This window comes from Caretta caretta, chromosome 3 (genome assembly GCF_965140235.1).
Source record: "Caretta caretta isolate rCarCar2 chromosome 3, rCarCar1.hap1, whole genome shotgun sequence".
Lineage (NCBI taxonomy): Eukaryota > Metazoa > Chordata > Testudines > Cheloniidae > Caretta > Caretta caretta.
Window position 1 is genome coordinate 85,915,732 of NC_134208.1, and position 15,699 is coordinate 85,931,430.

Genomic DNA, 15,699 nt, shown 5'->3' on the forward strand with positions numbered 1-15,699 from the left:
ACTTATGTACTTTAGTCACATGAGGCACAGAGATGGAAATAACCCTAAGAAAGTCATTATGGAAGAAATGGTGGAGGACCATCATAGTAGGGGATGACCTATGATGAGATGGATGGATGGTGTGCAGCAGATTACCTACTGAGTGCTCGAAGTTACCCTTCACGAACCATCACTTTAGTTAATTCTCATATGTTGTCACTTTATGTCATATTCAGACGTAAACAAATGGATTTTCTTAGTTTACTTTAAGAACTTGCTAACATGTGACCTCATTACAGCTCTCATCTATGTACTGGCCTGAGAGTTGTGAGACGCTGCTCATTGGTGTTGATTAGCTAAATGCAGATTCGTTAATTAATAGTTCAATCACACTTGCTTCTTGAACTCTCTCTTCTGCGTGTTACTGAACACCAAACTTCTTTACTATGCTTCAGAATTAGCAGAATCAAGATGTTTATAAGATTAAGAATGTTTTTCCAAACTGTAGTCTGATAAGGTGTTCAAATATTTTATATCACTTCATCACACTGACAAGAACAGGTAGTTAAGACAGTTGATTGAGCAAGTTTAAAAAGGAACAGATTAATTCCTTTTATAAATTTAGCTTGTCTGATGGATTTGCCCTCAAAAAAGCTAACAACATTTCATAAATAAACACAGTAGGAGTTAGACTGTTAGTTTAAAATGATATTTAAGAAAGGGAACAAGCTTCTAGCCAAAATACAGAACTATGCTCATTAATATTCATGTATATTTTTATACAAAGTTAGGCACTAGACCAGGGCGGGCAAACTACAGCCTAGGGTCCGCATCCAGCTCATGAGAACTCTCCTCCAACCCAGGATCACCTTCCTCCGTTCAGTCTTTGTCCTCCAGTTGTGTTTCCAGGTGTTGAGTTGTGAGGGGAGTGAGGCCAAGTGATTATGTCACTTCCCCTCTTTTATAGTTTCTTCCAGCTTGCTGGAACGATCCTTTGCTATGACGCGTGTCAAGCAGTCTCCATTGCCTATGTGTTATCTGTGAGAAGTATACAGTTCCTGGGATAATCCTTAGGAGCATGGAGTCCCTTTAATGGGCCATCAGCACTTCTGGCTCCTCCACAGTTGCATCTGATAGGCTGGTTGTGGGTGTTCACAACCTCACAACATATTTCAGTAACACTCATAGCAAAACTTTGTAACTTTACATACAATGATAGCACATACAATCCAACAGGATATTAATGTTTCACAGGTTAAGACTTTTAAAATGATACCTCACAAGGCATATTTTGTACAAAACATATCATAATTATATGACAGTGGTGAATATGGGGATTCCAGGGTGCTGTTTTGAAGCACAGAGTGCCACAGTGAGATGCAGGTCTTCACCCAGGAGAGGTGACAGTTGGGAAACAGAAACTTTTACGTGGGTGCCCTTGAGGAACCAAAGAGGGGGAAATACAGGTGCAGTTATCCTGAAACTGTGACAGACAGTACTATTCAGCAGCAGCCAAGCTACATACTTGTTACCACATGTAGACATAGAAACAAGTTTTGTCAGTAAACAGGTATACAATTTTTAGAGCATATTCTTGTCTGGAGTTTTACTTGAAGCAAGGAATGGGTCAAGAAGTTATCCAAGGTTTCAAAAAAAAAAAATTAGTAAACCAGAACTATCCAGAATTTCCCTTACATGTGTAGTTCTCATTCTAGATAACAATAATCCCTGCCCTCCAGAATACATAAAAAATAACCTCACTTTATTAAATACAAGTATTTGGGTGTGGAAAACTGCCAAACATGGACGGTATTATACCTCTCTATTTGGGAAAGAAAACCCCAATTTACTTCCCAACATATTGAATATTTTTCTATAAGGATTTTCAAAAGGTATTGATCGTACAATGGATAATTATTTCCCTTGATATTCTACTTCTTTGAGGAACTCTCAGGATTCTCAGTCTGATCTCAACCCTCTAGAAGTTGTCTGATTGGACTTGGGCAACAGAGAGAATTCTGCAAGATTATATCTTCAAAGAAACAGAACTACAAAGCAAGTAGTTTTTCCTCCTTTAAAGATATCATCACAAGAATCTCAGTCGGGGAGAGTAGAGTAGCTCAAGAGATGCCCCATCTAATAAGGAGAGCAATAATATGCACTGCATCACGCACAGTTGAAAATACAAGCTATTCTAAACAAGCCACCAGATTTTTTTTAAATAAAGGTTGAGAGGAGTCCGGTGCCTCCAAATATGATGCATTAAATAGACCTTCAAGGTTATATGTCTCCATAATTAAAAAACTGGAGAAGTTGAACAGGGGACACTAAGAGAAACAAAGACTCTCAGGAGTCTGGACCTCTCTGTTCTCAAAAGCAGGTCATGGCAAGTCCGAGACATCAAATCAGGGCTTCACCCCTAAATACATGCAATTTTACTTTGGGAATGTATGTAGGTCCATGGGAGCCATGTAGCTACCAGCAACTGGTCATGATTAAAATATCTGAGGTTTCAAGTAAAACCTATCCTCCCTCTAATAAGGCTCATATTATCTAGGTCAAATTACTAGAAGATTGAAACAGACCGTAATGTCCAAGGAATGGGTGTCAAGAAGTATTTGGACTACCTATAGTTTGTCAGATTGGGACCTGGAGCTAGAAAACCACACTTGGTTTGCTTATTTATGGAGTGATCCAGGGGCACTAGTGAAGACTGGGAAGGAATAATATGTGAGACATAGGGAGAGGGGATATCGCAAAGAGCAGAGAGGGAATTCTAGGATGTTCACTAGATGAGGCAGTATAGAGAAAAACTGGTAACTCCACTTCCTCCTACGCTTGGATGACTATTTCAAACAATTGTGCCAGCAAATGACTGGTGCCAAATTTGTCAGGACTAAGTAATGATTGAGCCTTAATCAACATGAAAGGCTACAAGGACATTACTTAATCCCTGACAATCCACTGAAGCACTAGTTTGAGTCACAAGATGCAATTCAATTTTGGGGCAGGGGGGAATTATTCTCAGAGCTGCAAAATTCTCTAACAAGATCTTTGCCATGTGATGACACCATTTTCTCTCTTATTTATCCTGCAGGAGCTCCTCCAGCTACTGCTGCTGCTCAGTGTCCTGTTGCTACAAAATCATTTCTTCTGAGCCACCGCTGGGTTCCCTCCTGGTCATCACCAGGTATCAGACTAATTCAAGAGTGGGACTTCACACCTGAGAGTCTCATGGCACTAGCACCAAAAAGCCCAATGGTTTCTCCGTTTCAAAGAGATACTTGCAAGATTGTTCTTACTAAGCAGATTATGATCCCATCCTTTCCTAAAAGTTCAAGTGAAGTTTACAAGCAGTTATCCTGGATACTGACTGAATCCAATATGAAAAGTGAACAATAACTGACAACTCAGGCATACTGAACATGGTGGAATCAGAAATAATTGCATTGCAAAAGATCTTAATATGACTTCTTGCATCAAGGAGTCCAGAAACTGCATTATTTACACTGAAACTAGCACTGACAGTTTGGGGAATTTATGTAAATTTATGAATTCCATGTGAGTTAATGAACCCTATTGCTGACTATGACCTTCTGTGTGTATTAAAATCTTCTGCACATGGCAGAAAATAGACAATGTCTAGGAAACTGAAATAGGAACATCAAGGACTATCAACAATTGAATAGCCTTGCCCTAGCAGAACAATGGAGGCTACCAACCAAGACTATTGACTGGTTAATGATTTATTAGCTGAAATAACCATCTATGCCACAAGCCTGTAAGAGGGAAAGGGGAGCTAACTCTTGTACATTTCTATGAGGAAAGTGTGTATAGTTAAGACATTCTTTTGCAAAGTCTGCATGTTCCTTGCTTTAACTGTCAAGTAGCCTGATAAGTTAAATCATAAACTAGAGCACTCACGAGGGTGATGCTCTGGGGAGGGCATGCTTACACTATTGGGAGACTTGGGGGTCTTGTGGTCTTAAGCAACTAGGCACTGATCTTGTGGCTTAGAAGAACTGGGCCCCACATCCTAAGAATGGGTACTAGGCAGGAGTCTGTAACCCCAGGAGTGTGCCTGTCTTGTAGTCTGGCCTCAGATGCTACTCAGATTCAGGAGGCGTGAAGCATGCAGGATCCTAAGCTTGGTTCCAAGACAGCAGCCTGGTGTCGGATGACAAGAAGAACTCAGGCAGGGCTGTAACTTTCCTTCATTCTTCTAGAAAAATAAGAGCTTTTATTCAAGAACATCATGGTAAGGACTTTTGAAATGCAGTTACAGTACCCCTGATTGAAGCATATTCAGTTTGCGTTGCATAGCACAGCCGACTGAACAGATATAAAAATAATTCCCTAGTCTGGTCTAAAGTCTATCTAATACACAATTAATGCAGGTCATCATGCACGGTAACATGCCATTATTAGTCTCCAATATTAGCTAAAACTATTCTATTTACATGAACTACTCATTCAGAGTAAGTGCTATATTCTAAATACCAACACTCAGAGTAATATTTTTAGCCTATTACACTAGCATTCTGGACAACAGAACACTAGAATCATATCAACATTGTGCTTTGCAGTATTCTGATTATTCACTCTTGAAGCCAAATTATTGCATACAGAACAAGTAAGCTGATCTGAGCTCTTTGTTCTCTGCCTGCACAAGTTAAGCAAAGGGTACTATTTTAGGAAATTCACCTGCATTGCTCTTTTTATGGGCAGTATTTTGGATGTTAAAGTTTAGAACAAAGTACTTGGAATTAAGCAAATTGATCAGCTTAAAAGCTGAGGAACTAAGATCTCTTCTAAAAGTGTATCTGTATTTCAAGATGATGAGCTGTAGATCCACTTTCAGAACTCAGTTTTTGCTTTGTCTGTCAGGCTATGAAACCTGTCAGAGCTGCATGAAAAGGGAGAATGTGAGAAAGGGAGCGACCATATTAAGGTAGATAACTAAGCATGCTACAGCTAGAAATTATTATTGATGTATGCAACTGAAGCATCACTATCATGCACTGTCAAAAGACTATGATACTATACATGCGCAGTATACTATTTAAAATACTTTTACCTTCATTCCTAAATGCCCAGATGAAAAACTACATTAAGATGGAGTTAAGGTTAAGAATATATATTACTATTTAGGATAAAAATACTGGAGAATATGTTGCAATTATCCCAAATTATATAACAATCATATAACTGCTTGTTGTCCCATAATAGATTAAACTGATTTTTAAAAACATTAAAACTTTTCTCCCATTGTTTCCCTATGGGGAAGAGTTAAGGTTGCTTGGGTGTGGATTTTCACACCCCTGAGCAATGTAGTTATACTGATACAAGTCTGTAGTGAAGACCTTGCTTGTGAAATTTTTGCCTACTATTTTTAGAAACCCTAAGTTTATTTCTCTAATCTTTTAAAATCTTTAGTTTTCAATTTATTTACTTTTCATTTAACAACACTTTATAGATACTCAACTTCACCATTCGGCCCTGGTATATTTCACACACCAATATGAGAGAAAAGTTAAAAAAAAAAATAAGATGACATCTTAAAACCACAAGAGTTAGGACAGGGACTTACCTAAAATTACTATAAATTTTAAAAATGTATTAGATTGCCACTAATAGTACCCTTTTAACCTATCAGAGATAGGGATACAACCAGAAGTAAATTTATAAGGATGGCTTAGGGTTTGTCTACACTACAGAATTAGATTGACTTAATTTAGGTCAACCTAGAGCCAAGGGAGCTGTTGGTATCCACACTACCCTCCTTCTGTTTGCTAATTCTTTTGTGAAAACAACTGTCCTGAAGTGGATTCAGCATTCTTTCAGTCAAATACATCACTATTTGAAACAATCTTTTCAGGTTAATTACTACTTTGTTTCATCCAAGGCGAAACCTGAGATATTAAAAAATGCTGGTTTTGTTTCAATTCCTGAATGCCAGCAAGCAAGGTCAAGAGAAGATACATCTTTGGGAAGTAGAAAACAAAGTTTACAATTGTTTTTTCTTTACATGATTCATTTTCCCATTCAGTGTTTAAGTTATAATTGAAGGAGGAGGGGAATGTGGAAATAAAGGAGAGGTTATGGAAAGACTATTCAGCTCCTGACAACCCCCATTCAGTCTTGCTTCTCAAACACCTTTCCTGATATTCAGTTGTCACCAGTTTAAAACTTAACACAGCAAAAATGAACTAATTTTTCCTCCCAAACATTCTTTTCTTTCTCCCCTCCCTAACATCCACTGTCCTCCTTGTGCAAGGGGTTGGTAACTTATCCATTCCTTGTGGGCCCCCCTTCTCTCTCTTCAGTAAGTCAATCAATCACTAAATCTTGCCAGTTTTTCTTCAATAGGTTATGAAAATTGGCCCTCTTATGCTATCAGTCCAGTTTTCTCTACTCCCATGACAAAAGCCCTTAACTGTTTCTTATCTTGTCTCCTACTCTTGTCATCTAGATTCATCTGGTTTCCTCTTCAAATCCTACAAGCACATCATCACCTTTGTAGTGGCACTGGATGCAGTGGAAAATGATATATAATGGTGTGGTATTTGCATAGCGTGGGCAGCAGAGCCCAGAGCACCTCACATCTTTAAGAGGTCTCAGACATTGAAGAAGGGGGAGGCATGATACATCCCTAAAAAACTCTGCACATGAGAGCCTTAAGGAAAGAGCAGCAAGTATCCATCACCATTCACTTTGTCCTGTTGGAAAGTAGAGCCACTTCATCATCTCCAGCTATGTCATGTCATTTCATTCACAGTTATCAATCATGACAACACTAACTACATAATTCTTATTTCATGATTTTTCAGTGTGTTTTGCAACTAGCAAGTTGTACAGATTCATTTAATTTGTATGTGTTGCTTGTTATGGGGGTATATGGAGTTTTTTTTCTTTTTAATTACATAAATTATAGTGACAAATTTTCAGGTTCTGCTTCAAGCTAAGAAACCAACAGTAGTGCTCTACACTTACCATGCTAAGTCAACTAATATACTTCATGCAGCAACACAAGAAATTTTACTATGATAAAGTACGTGGCATTGCACATTCAACACGTCAGAAGACAAGCAGCACAAGCCATTGAGTAGGACGTATGTGGGTGAATTGAGCAGTCTGACTTAATTCCCAGCTCTTCTGTAACTTGTGGTATGACTTTAGAGAAGTCTAGGGTTGCTAGGTGTCCAGTTTTTGACCGGAACACCCACTCGAAAAGGGACCTTGACAACTCCAGTCAGCACTGCTGACCCGGCCATTAAAACAGCCATTTAGTGCAGCGGGGCTAAGGCAGATTCCCTGCTTGCCTTGGTGCTGCACAGCTCCCGGAAGCAACCAGCATGTCCCTGCAGCTCCTAGGTGCAAGTGCGATCAGGGAAGTTCTACACTCTGCCTCCACCCTGAGTGCCACCCCCACAGCTGCCATTGGCTAGAAACTGGATTATTCCTATAAATAATGGGGAACAGATGCCCCAAATCATCTCTCCCTTCATCTCTACTCATGGCATTGACAACAATTAAAGGACAAAGGAGGCATCACTGGACTGGGGAGGGATCCTGGAAGAAAGGAATTCCACCACTAAGACTGCTCGAATGTACAGTAAGTCACTTAAAGACGTCCTGATTAACGTTGTTTCGTTGTTACGTTGCTGATCAATTAGAGAACATGCTCATTTAAAGTTGTGCAATGCTCCCTTATAACGTCGTTTGGCAGCCACCTGCTTTGTCCACTGCTTGCAGGAAGAGCAGCCCGTTGGAGCTAGCTGGTGGGGGCTTGGAACCAGGGTGGACCAGCAGCCCCCCTAAGTTCCCTGTGGGACAGCCGCCCAGCAGGCTATCAATTGTTGGCAGTTCAGCTGTCCCTCCTCCCACTGCCATGTGCTGCTCCTGCCCTCTGCCTTGAAGCTGCTCCCGGGAGCCTCCTGCTTGCTATGCAGGGGCGTGGGGGGAAGAGAAGGGGATTAATGTCAGGGTTTCCCCCTCCCCCTGCTCCTCCACCCCATCTCCATGGGGCGGGGGGACATGACAGGGCTCAGGAGGGAGGGAGCTTCCTGGCAGCAGCAGCTGCTATCTCAACTTGCTGATCTACTTAAAAAGACAGTTTACTTAGAGTGGGGACATAAAGAGGCAATGCACATCTCTCTCTCACACAGGGTTTGTGCCTCTGTCTCTGTCTGCCATGCTGTCTCCCCTCCCTCCATTTGTGCTGCCTTGTAGAGTATGAGGCTACATTAACAACGAGTTAACCCTTGAGGGCTCAGCCAAAAGCTAGTTCATCATTTAGCAGTAAGGCATTCCCTGGGAAATATCTCACCCTTTGACTTCACCACCTCAACCAAGCTTCACAATCATCATAGCTGTGTACAGTATTAAATTGTTTGTTTAAAATTTATACTCTGTGTGTGTGTGTGGGTGTGTGTATATAGTTTTGTCTGGTGAAAAAAATTTCCCTGAAACCCAAACATCCCCCACCCCCATTTACATTAATTCTTATGGAGAAATTGGATTCGCTTAACATCGTTTCACTTAAAGTCGCATTTTTCAGGAACATAACTACAACTTTAAGCGAGGAATTACTGTAGTGAGAGATTTTTGCTTTGAATTCACTTAGCTTGTTAGGTTAGGCGTTAGTTGAGTTCTACCTTTTATTTCTTTGTAACCAATTCTGACTTTTATGCCTCTTTACTTGTAATCAGTTAAAATCTATCTTCTTATAGTTAATAAACTTGTTTCATTGTTTTATCTAAACCAGTGTGCTTGCACTGAAGTGTTTGGGAAACTCCATTGAACATAACAGGATTTATGCATATCATTTTCTATTAAAAAAAATGATAGACTTTATAGGAGCTTGTATTGTCCAGGAGAGGGCTGAGCAGTATATGACACACATTTCTGAGGGAAGTCTGGGTCGGCAAATTTGCTGGTATTCCTTTGCAGTGTAATTCAAGGGTGGCTGGCTGTAGCACCCTGGCAGTATAGCTGGGAGTAATTTGCAAGCTGAAGTGACAGTGAGATCAGGCCATGAGCGATCGCTGTCTCAGCAAAGCTGTGTAAAAGGCACCCCAGGTTGGAGAACTGAGGGAACACTGCTGTTCAACAGTACAGATTGTACCCTGGGAATTCTCACAACCAGACATTAGGAGTCCCAAGCCCCTTTCCCCCAACTTCCTCAGGGGATGCCGCCCAAAAAAATCTGTTCCAACTCCTGTTTACCCTTGAACCATCTTTCTTCTATAATGAGTATGGGCATGGGCCAACTGTTGCTGGTCTGAGATAGAACACGTTGCTACTGCAGTGCACAGGATATAAATCCCACCCCACCCAAGGCTAGGATGTAAGGATAGGATTTCCCCACACCTGGACCTGCCACTTCACTGAACAAAGTGGATGGTGCAAAGGGGAGTTCCCCTTCCCTCTCCTCACAATTCCTTAAGAAAACTCCTCCTTCTGTAGCCAGACAAGAGGACTCTACATCTAGTTGCAGTGAGTACATTCTCTCTATGAAGATATTTTAGTTAGTTTTGTCCATAAATCAGTCACTCCAGTCCCTTAGTCATTTTGGCTGCTCTTCAAATTACTTTTGATCATCTGACAACATCTCTAGTACTGCGGTACCTTAAAACCGTACAACAAATTCCTGTTGTGGACTCTCTGACTAGTACCATACAGAAAGGGTCAACGATCACCTCCATACTCCACAAAGTGAAGCTTCTGGATATGCAGCCCAGAAGTGATATTGGCATCCGGGTGAATTTGATTTAAATCATAATTTAAATCACTAGTCAGGAAGATTCAATTTAATCATGGATTTCTACATAAAAGTGCATTCTTGTTGGTTATTATAACCTTAATACATATTCTTCACAACTCAGAGATAGATGTAGGTTTCATTTTTAGAAGGTACACACTATACATTTTTCAAGTGATTTATTTTAAAAACTTTTCAGATTAGTTTTACAGCTATATCAGAAAATGAATGATTGTTTGGTTGTTTCATTTACCAAAGCTAATTGAAGCAGATATTTATGAAGTCATTGGGAGGTGAACTATCTCTAGTTCAACAGGTTAATCATTAATATTTGGAGGATATTCTTGCCATGCTGTATTAGGAGGAGAAATCACCAGACAGACATTTAAATTGTTGTGTTTAACTAAAACAACATTATGTATTCTGGATTTTTTTTCCTTCAACAGCAAACATATATTTTAACAAAACAAGCATATGAATTTTTGAATTTTAGTTAATACAGTTTTTTTAAATTAGCTTTGTTTTTATTAAAATTGTTTTTAACTAAAATAGTTAAATGAAATATTTATAAAAAATTAAATTGACTGTCAGCCAGGTCAACATGAGAAACTTAAAATATTGGCTTTGCAGCTAACTCAGTCGTCTTCACCTTCATTTTCCTGTTTGTTCATAATCTGGAAAAGAAAAACAAGCTTTCCTGCTTTTTCAGGTCCCAAACGATTTCTCAATTTGGAATGAATTAGTCCAAAGGAAGAAAATATTCTTTCTATACCAGTAGAAGAAGCTACTGCTGTTAAAAGTGAGATGATCACTTCAACAGTCTCTGAATCCAAGTGGTTAAGTGACTTCAGTTCACTGGTGTGACTTTCTTTAAAACATCATCAGCAAACATATATTTCTTGAATGGTTCTTATTCCCAAACCAGGTCTCTTTTACAGCCTGCTGCCATTACAGGTTTTCCCTTCTAGTGAGAGAATGGTATGGTAGATCTCAAAGCAATGAAGGCCACACTCAGAAAGACTTCAAGACTACAGGAATATGCTGCTCAGTTTCACTTTTGTTTCTAATGCCCGTCACTCCCTTCTCACATTTATCTCCAGACTTCTTCTCCTTGTTCAGATCTATTCCGCCCCCAACAATCTTCTATTCATTGTACTTTTTGAAACTTTGCACTTTGAGAGAGAGGTAAGGGATTGACTCTGTGTACACAAAATTAAAGAGGGACAATTGGGTTGAGGTTTATTTCTCACCTCGATATATCATTTATTTATTTATTTAAAACATTTTTGCTGTTAACAAGCATGTTATCTCTGGAGACACAAATCCACAGTTTGAGAACTGCAAAACTAAGCATCTCTGATGGTATCTTCTAGACTGAGCACTGAATCCTGTTGGGTAGATAGAAAGAATAACCTAAATAATCTATACAGAAGCCCCTGGAACTCTATAAGATTGGGTCCCTAATCCATGAACTATTGGAACTCATTTACAAAACTTTTCTCAAACATTACATGACTATATTGTCTCATACTATAGAATTAGAATTTATAATCCCTGTTCCATGATGAGATATCTTTGAGCTATAATGTATTTTAATTAAAACTATCTTTAGATAGATTTTTTCCTCAAAAAGCATTTTATCAAAAAAAATCCGATTTTTTTATTATTTTTTTAAATCATTGATTTTTATCCACCCTGATTGGCATTTTTGGCAACATATTACTGTCCACTATCACCTTTAAGTCCTTTTCATCATCATCTCTTTCCAGTTCCTCTTTCTCGTGTCCAGTGTAGTTTTTGGATCATTTCTCACACAGATGTATTAGCTACCATTGTTTGAAGTTCAGTCTCATTTTATTTCCTGCCAATATTTCTAACATTTTAATGATTCTAGGTACAAGTCCCTTATAATCTTTCCAACACCCATTTAAAGTATATGAGCAATATCCCCATTTTACAAATGGAAAAACTGAAGGTGTACAAACAACTTTTAAGTTTAAGACAGAAAAATTATACTTGGGGGGGGAACCAACTCTTACAAGTAACTCAAAGGATTATTATAACAAAGATTTTTTCAGTTTACCTGATGTGTTTGACAGCACTGTGAGTATAGTCAGTTAAACTATTATTTCTTATTGTTTCCAAAGATTTTTCACGCAGTAACAAGGGTGAGAAGAGCCATAAAAAAGGAAAATGTAATTGTAAAATCACCAAAATTATCAGGGGAGCTCAGGGTCACCTGTAGTAACTGGAACTCCTTTAAATTCTCTTTTTGAAATTAACTAGACTTTATGCTGAAGGCTACAGCAGTCAGCTTTGGAGCTGGAATCAGATTTTCTGACTCTCAGTCGTGGACTTGGGCCAGTCCTCAGTCTCTCAACTATTAGTCTAGCCTCAGCATTATACCCTACTAACTTAGACCACGTCTACCCTACCACTTATGTTGGCAAAACTTATGTCGCTCCACTCAGGGGTGTGAACAAAACACCAACACCACCCCACGTGACATGAGTTTCTCTGCTGTAAGTAGCAGTGTGCACAGCTCTATGTCAGTGGGAGAGCTTCTTCCACCGACACAGCTACCGCTGCTCGTTGGAGGTGGTTTCATTATGTTCACAGAAGAACTTTCTCCTAACGGCACAAAGCGCTACACGAGAGATCTTACAGTGGTGCAGCTGCATTGGTGCCACTGTAAGCTCTCTAGTGTAGACGTAGCCTTAATGTGTCTTGCAAATTTAGCAAAAAGAAAAGGAGTACTTGTGGCACCTTAGAGACTAACCAATTTATTTGAGCATAAGCTTTCGTGAGCTACAGCTCACTTCATCGGATGCATACTGTGATCTGTAGCTCATGAAAGCTTATGCTCAAATAAATTGGTTAGTCTCTAAGGTGCCACAAGTACTCCTTTTCTTTTTGCGAATACAGACTAACACAGCTGTTACTCTGAAACTTGCAAATTTAGATTACTCTAACAAGCTATTTACCTGTACCAGGAGATCACAGAGGAATGTGTTAAAACTGAACCCAATACAGATTGCCCTCCACAGCACTGCACTGGACAGAACTCTAACCACTGTGTTCACAGTCATTCCTTTGTAAAGTGATAATGGAATTTAAATGATAATCAGTTTGTATTTTTAACATCCTGTTGCTTTTCCAAAACTCCACTTGACTATACTGATGGAAGTCTACATAGAATTAGTCATCCGTGGAAAGATAAGAACTTACAAGTGTCTTTAAAAACTGAATGTGTACAGAGCAGCTATGTAAATACACCCTTATACACACACACACAACACACATAATAGTTTTGTTTTAAAAAAAAAAAAAAAACACTGAACACTATCCTATGTTCCTATAGGTCTGAGTGATTTGAATGAGGTGTTTAGAATTATATTCTCCAGCAAATATTCATGCTGTCTGAAGTGTGCATCAACATTTGATTTTTTAAAACCTTAGATACAGCTAAGTTTTAATCACAGAATTGCAATACAATGAAATGAGATGAGCAAGGAATAGTAACAGCTAGCTAGGGCACTACAATCCCACCCGTGCAGCATGATAGGAAGGAGAGCAGCACATCTCATTCTCGGCCTAGCTATCAGCTAGTATGGATCATAGAATATCAAGGTTGGAAGGGACCTCAAGAGGTCATCTAGTCCAACCCCCCTGCTCAAAGCAGTACCAATCCCCAACTAAATCATCCCAGCCAGGGCTAACATCTAACAATTACCAGACTTATTAGAAACTACAGCACAGTTCTACACAGTAGTGATTGGAAAAGTAGAAGCATTCACAGCAGGTCATTCTTTTGGATTTTAAAAATAATTTTGATGAAGCATTGGCACCTTCTGTGTTCAGGTAGCACACAATACCCCTAGGGGATTTTCCATATTTAAAAACCTCACACATTTAGTAGACATACTGAATTACCTCACTAGGACAACAAGAAAACCTAACTTTTTAGCACCACTTCACTCAATTTGTACTAGACTGTGCTATTAAATGTATCACAAAATGGATAAGGGACACTTACCACCACCACATTACTGAGCAACTAACAAATTTCATATCCTTAACAATTCTGAGGTTGGGGATGAAAATATTTATTCAAAAACAAAATAAGATATTTGACGCAACACTTGACAGAGACCTCCACTCAGCCCATACAGAACACACTGGCTAGCATGAATATACCCAGAATACTCTTTAATTTGGTTTATTTGTGTGGAACGGGGTTGTTTGTTAGCTTTGTCTTTTTTTTTTTTTTTTTGCTAAAACACTCAGGGCCTGCTTGGGGCCCTGAACATAAGTGCTTAATTAGCACATTTATGAGCTATATGAAGCCCGGATGTACCAGTCAGTGGAGTTGCACCTGCATCTCACCACCACCACCACCTCCACACAAAGTCATGTTTTGTAAATAAGTTTTTTGAAAGCTGGATTTTCTACTTTAATACAACGTTTACAAAACTTTTTCAAGAGTTAGGTTATTTAGCCTATTTTTCCCTTTGCCTCACCATCCCTCATGACTTCAAGTGAAACAGTAAAGTTACTGGGTGGAGCATGGGGCAGAAAATTGCTGGTGCCCATCTTTTGCAGGGAGAAAGGGACACTGAGACACACACACATACTTTACTACCAAGGCTACCACAGGTCATCCTCAAGCCCTTACCCCAATCAGGACACCCTGACTCCCCCACACCCCCCTCCTACTACCCCCCCCCACACATGCACAAGGGCTCTCCCCAATCTCCCTGATACTGCTCACCCACCAACACACACACTCCCCACTTTCACCCCAGGGCTGTCCCCCTCCCACAACCAACCCCCATCTTCACCCCAGAATTGTCCCCTCCCTCCCACTGCCCCCCACCTTTACACCCTGGCTCTCTCCCTCCCACTGTCCCCCCCAAAGCCAACCCCACCTTCACACGCCCCTTGTCCTATGTCGTCCACACACACACACACACACACACACACAGGCACCGCCAGCTCCCCCTTCGCACCCGGACTCGCCGCACAACTACCGATTCCCCGCAAGCCGCGCTCCCCTGTATATGTGGGGCAGGCGGGGATTTCTGGGAATTCCCACTGGCGGGGGGCGCGGCAGCCAGCCCCGCCCAGCCCCGCTGTCACCGCCAGCCCCTGCCCCCAGGGGCCACCGACAACCGCAGCCTCCCCCGCGCCCGCCCCACGGCGCGAAGCTGCGGGGTCGAGATGGTGCCCCGGGAGCCTGCGGTCGAGCATCAAGGGCGGCTGGGGGGGGGGGGGAGCACACCCAGGGACTCACGGCACCGCGGCCGCCCCCGGCTCCCCGCCGCCCCAGGAGAGCCGGGGGACCGAGCCAGGCGCCCCCGTTCCGTGCCAGCGCCGCCTCCCCTCTTACCCGTCCTTGCGCCGCGCTTTGTAGACGTGCCCATAGGTGCCTCTCCCCACTTTGCAGCCCTCGTACTCGAACAGATCCTCCACCCGCTCGCGCTCGGCCGCCAGCTTGGATTTGAACTCGTAATCCATGGCTCACCCATGGGGGAGGGGGGCGCGGCGGGATCAGCGCCCCCAGCGCCGGGAACCCCCTCCCTGCACCATTTCCTTGTTTTGGGTTGCGGTGTGTTTTTTTTGTTTTTTGTTGTTGTGTGGGTTTTTTTTTTTTTTTTTTTTGCTCCCCTCCGCCGCCACCCGCTTCAACTGGGGCGGCTCGCAGCGTCGCGCGGAGCATTCTGGGACTGGTAGTACAGCTGGCGGCAGGGGTCCGAGGGCCCCTGGCGGCAGGCGGCGGTGGGCGAACTACATTTCCCAGCATGTCCCTTAACACCCTGTCCCTGTCAGCGCCTGCGCTCTGGTCTCCCTGGGCTGTTGAGCGTTTCAGCGGGCGCTGGGAAGTTGCTGACTCTTCACTTTGCCCGGCTGAGGGGGAGCAGCGGCTGCATGAGGTGGGGTTCGTAGGGAGACCGTGC

At 41.5% G+C, this 15,699-nt stretch overlaps 1 protein-coding gene across 2 annotated transcripts in view; it reads right to left on the bottom strand.

The window, feature by feature from the left end:
• Positions 1-15,584, bottom strand: part of CDK19 (cyclin dependent kinase 19) — a 225,451-nt gene extending 209,867 nt beyond the window's left edge. The window contains exon 1 of one of the 2 annotated variants that reach the window (XM_048844788.2): positions 15,132-15,584. In XM_048844788.2, coding sequence (XP_048700745.2) covers positions 15,132-15,545 — 414 coding nt within the window. In that variant the 5' untranslated portion in view covers positions 15,546-15,584. The remainder of the gene's footprint in view (positions 1-15,131) is intronic. The other variant, XM_048844790.2, reaches the window with a different exon arrangement.
• Between the last annotated feature and the right edge of the window lie 115 nt (positions 15,585-15,699).